At 39.4% G+C, this 4,138-nt stretch overlaps 1 protein-coding gene across 1 annotated transcript; it reads left to right on the top strand.

The window, feature by feature from the left end:
• Window positions 1–1,100: 1,100 nt before the first annotated feature.
• Window positions 1,101–3,503, top strand: serpinf2b (serpin peptidase inhibitor, clade F (alpha-2 antiplasmin, pigment epithelium derived factor), member 2b; the record flags this gene model as incomplete). Its single annotated transcript, XM_083773187.1, has 7 exons — window positions 1,101–1,121; window positions 1,267–1,537; window positions 1,760–1,903; window positions 2,005–2,193; window positions 2,357–2,499; window positions 2,822–3,026; window positions 3,157–3,503. 7 exons carry the CDS (start codon window positions 1,101–1,103, stop codon window positions 3,501–3,503), a joined length of 1,320 nt encoding a protein of 439 aa, XP_083629313.1.
• Between the last annotated feature and the right edge of the window lie 635 nt (window positions 3,504–4,138).

Genomic DNA, 4,138 nt, shown 5'->3' with positions numbered 1-4,138 from the left:
TTGTGACTTCGGCTATATGAGGCACCGATCAATGTAAGTTGATTTTTAACTGTTCACTGAGCAAGTGGCAATCTTTTACACTAGGGGTAACTGTCATTCACATTCACCTAGTCTGTTTTTTTTGGAACAAGGAGGGGTTTGATCTAATTGAAAAGAAGGTAAGAGTGTTTTCTATCATATTTTATTAGACCAGTAACGACTGGAACTTATAGAAGCTTTTGGTGTAATGTACTAAAAGGTAATTATTACCTTTGTAAAATTACTTTCCATGTATTCCTTTATGCATATGTGCAGTATATTAAGGAATCCATAAAGATATAAAGACACTGAAATTGCTGTCATACGGTAGGCCCTATATGTTTTTAATTTAAAATAATTTCTGGAATTCGGCACGTGGTTCATAAAAGCATGACAAGAGCACATGCTTTACAATTTCACTGAAGCGGCCCTGTTGTGAGATTCATGTTTCAGACATTGTTGAAAATAAATTATTTTTGTGCTTTTCAAAGAGAGCGAAACTAGGCCTAATATCAGCATAGTCATAAATCATGAATACTAACAGTTGATATTGGAATTGGAAGAGGAATATTTGAGAATGTGCGTAGAATAAAACTATAAAATGTAATCCAGAAACATTACATTTGATAGTTTTACTCTATTAGTATTGTATAATTGTTTGAGTAGCCTATTGCTATTTGGAACTGAGAATGTTACACTGTCCTTTGGTCAACATCATTTGTGTCTCTTCTAGGAACGCTGTGAGGACATGGACCTTTTTCTGGCACTCCTGTTGATGTGTCTGTGCAGAGGAGTTACAGTAAATTCCAATTTTTACATTGTCGTATGACTAGTTTGTGGCAAAGAAATTCTTCATGCTAAAATAAGTATAGTTTTGTTATTTTTGGCGAGTCGGACAACAAAGCATACATTTATGGCTTGAAATGTAGAACATATATGCTGCCATCATTATTTTAGTTTAAATTCAACTCTTTGTGCCATTATGTTATGCAGGTGACCTAACAGTGTTATATTGTGTTTCTGTTCAGATTGCTAATGGAGAAACTGATGAGGCAATCCCCTTGGTTCCTCTGATTCCTTTAATGCCTAGCCACCCCATAGAGGTGAGGCCCAAAGATGAAATGTTTGGATGTTTTTTGCATTATACTGAATAACCTGGCTGGCAACACTGGGATGATCAACACTGCTTTGGTGTACCCATGCATATGCCCCTTTGCTCAACTGTCGCCCACTATTCCTTTCCTTCAGAAAGTGACAAACGGAAGCACATCACAACCAACAACTGCCACACAGCAAACCACAAATACAATTGACAAACCAGATAGGGGCTCATCTGAGGAGGAGCAAGATGGGCACTGTGTGTCTTTGGGCCGAAGCCCAGAGTCTAGGGAGGCCATAGCCAATGGCTTCCAAAGACTGGGCATGCAGCTTCTACAGAACCTAGAGACAACACCTAAGGACCCCAATGTGATCATATCTCCACTCAGCATATCATTCGCTCTCTCCCAGCTGGCTCTGGGTAATGATCTATTATTGTAGCTTTGAAATTATGAGAAATAGTATATGTGGGCTTGATGCTTTATACGTGCGTAGCGGTAGCAAGCACATCTGATAGAAATGTCTTGGCATTTGATATAAAATAGGCAGTGTATTATGCAACCATTATTTTACATCAATATTATTATTATTTAATTGTTTACATCTTTAATTATTTAATTATTTATTTATTATATTAATTTAGGGGCAGTAAATGAGACTGAGGAGCTTCTGATGCACCATCTCAATGCAAACACTCTACCTTGCTACCACCAGTCACTGCATACTGTCTTAAAGCAGCTCAGAAACAGTGAGCTGCAAATTGCATCAGGCATCTTCCTTGACAAAGGTTAGTGCTTAAATACATATGGGGTTACTTCAGTAACTAAACTTGAAACTTGAAACGATTTGACACAAACACATTTTATGTTCATTGCATATATTGATTAGGGTTTCAGGCAAAGCCAGAGTTTATCCTCGAATCCCAGCAACTTTATGACTCGGAGCCAATGACCCTGGAAGGGTTGCAACAGATAAATGAGTGGGTTGAGAAGGCCACGAATGGAAAAATGACCGACTTCCTTACTTCTTTACCGCCCAACTTGCTCCTAATGCTCATTAATGCTGTCCATTTCAAAGGTAAATATAGTGGATGAAATCTGACCAAATGGCACATAACTTTGTGTTTTGCAATATGATCATTTCTAAAGAACACAACTGATTCCAGGTTATTTTCAAATATAATTGGACTATTACTGTCTGACTGTAATAAGCTGATATAACTTGTACTGTTTTACAACAGGAGAATGGAAATCTCGCTTTGACCCACGCTTCACCTCGAGAGGTGTGTTCTACATTGATGACAAACAAATGGTTGATGTTGAAATGATGGAAGGTGCCAAACACCCCTTGAGTTTGCTCGCTGATAATGAACTGAAGGCTCAGGTAAAATACTTTTCCTAGTAACTAGAGCTACAATATGGCCAGTTTATCAATCTCCCTGTTGTGGTAGAATCTATTTAGCCTCTTTTATAGCAAAGATATCATTATTAATATAATAAAAACCAGTAAGGCGCCCTGAGGTTGCGTGCACGCGTCCGCCTGGGTGATGGCAGACTGCTGGGCGAACGCTGGCGCTTTGGCATGGGGGGGTCAGATCAACATATGGAATGTCAGAACAGGTCAGCTCATATTCATAGTAAACTGCAACATTCGGTTGCAATAATGACAACAATAAGAACATTATTTCTTCTGCCCATGTATGCAGGTGGCACGGTTCCCATTTCAGAAGTCGATGAGCTTGATAGTGGTCATGCCCCTGTCTGGTGAGCTGAATATGTCAGAAATTGCAGCAAAGCTGAATTTCACAGACTTATATGAACGTCTGCCCAAGGAAAGGGCAGTGCAGGTTAAAGTCCCCAAATTCAACCTTGAGTACACTCAGGATCTACATGAAGTTCTTACCAAGTTAGGTAAGGCTGCTCAACTGTCTCTAGCCTAGTTGAATAGATGTGTATCATCAGACATTGTCACTGAATTGTCTATTCAGTCTAGATCTATTCTACAACTTGACTTGAATTTGCTTGTTATATTCCATGACAGGTCTAGGGGAGATATTTTCTCAACCCAACCTAGCAGCGATGGCAGATGGCCCCCTGCTGGTAACCAGTGTGATGCACAAGTCCAGCATTGAAATAAATGAGGAGGGTGCAGAGGCTACAGCAGCAACCACTGTGGTCATCTCACGAGCATCAAACCCCATCTTCTATCTCAACCAGCCCTTTTTTCTTGCCCTTATGGATGATATGACCCAAGTACCAATCTTCATGGGTGTCATCACCAACCCTAACCCTGAAGCGCCTGTCTTGCAGAGAGCGGAACCTGGAAACAAAGATAAAGGGGGATTTCCTACTGATAATTATGACTATTTTGGTCGCCCACCTAAGTAAGAACTATTACCTAGATAGCTGTCAAAAAGAAATCCCAGACAAGGAACTCAGATGACTTTATGACTGTACATATTTGACCTATAGTACAGTTAGCTATAGATCCAAAGTTTGTATAAAACAGATGCTAATTTGTTTAATGTTGCAATAAACACACTGCAGAGGAATAAACACACTGCAGAGCCTAGTATTCCCTGCAAATGTCTTCTCCTTAACAGATTGCAAAATTTGCTCCTGAAGAAGACACACCAATGCTTATGATCTTGAATAACTTTTTCAAATCAAAAGCAATAATAATACATCTTGTGAATTAAATCCCATTATGTGTACATCCAATCAGTTTGACCATGGAAATGGGAAAAAAAGATGATAATAAAACAATCTGGGCTATATTGATCGAGAGTAAAAGAAAATCACACCCGTGTGAAGTGAGGGGCACTCTTATCATCTTATCATCAAGCGCCTTGGATAAAGGCGCTATATAAATGCACCATTTACCATTTAACTCACCATCTATTATAACTGGCCTACATTCTAACTCTCCGCCGACCTCCTCCACACGCCCTATAGTTCTTTCACGTCACTGAGATAAGGCATTATTACAATGCCCCACACTACCACTTCTCGGTCATGTTATA

This window comes from Protomyctophum parallelum (genome assembly GCF_964188405.1).
Source record: "Protomyctophum parallelum genome assembly, chromosome: 9".
NCBI lineage: Eukaryota > Metazoa > Chordata > Actinopteri > Myctophiformes > Myctophidae > Protomyctophum > Protomyctophum parallelum.
The sequence above is the reverse complement of the archived record's forward strand: the minus strand, read 5'-3'. Positions and strand labels throughout refer to the sequence as shown.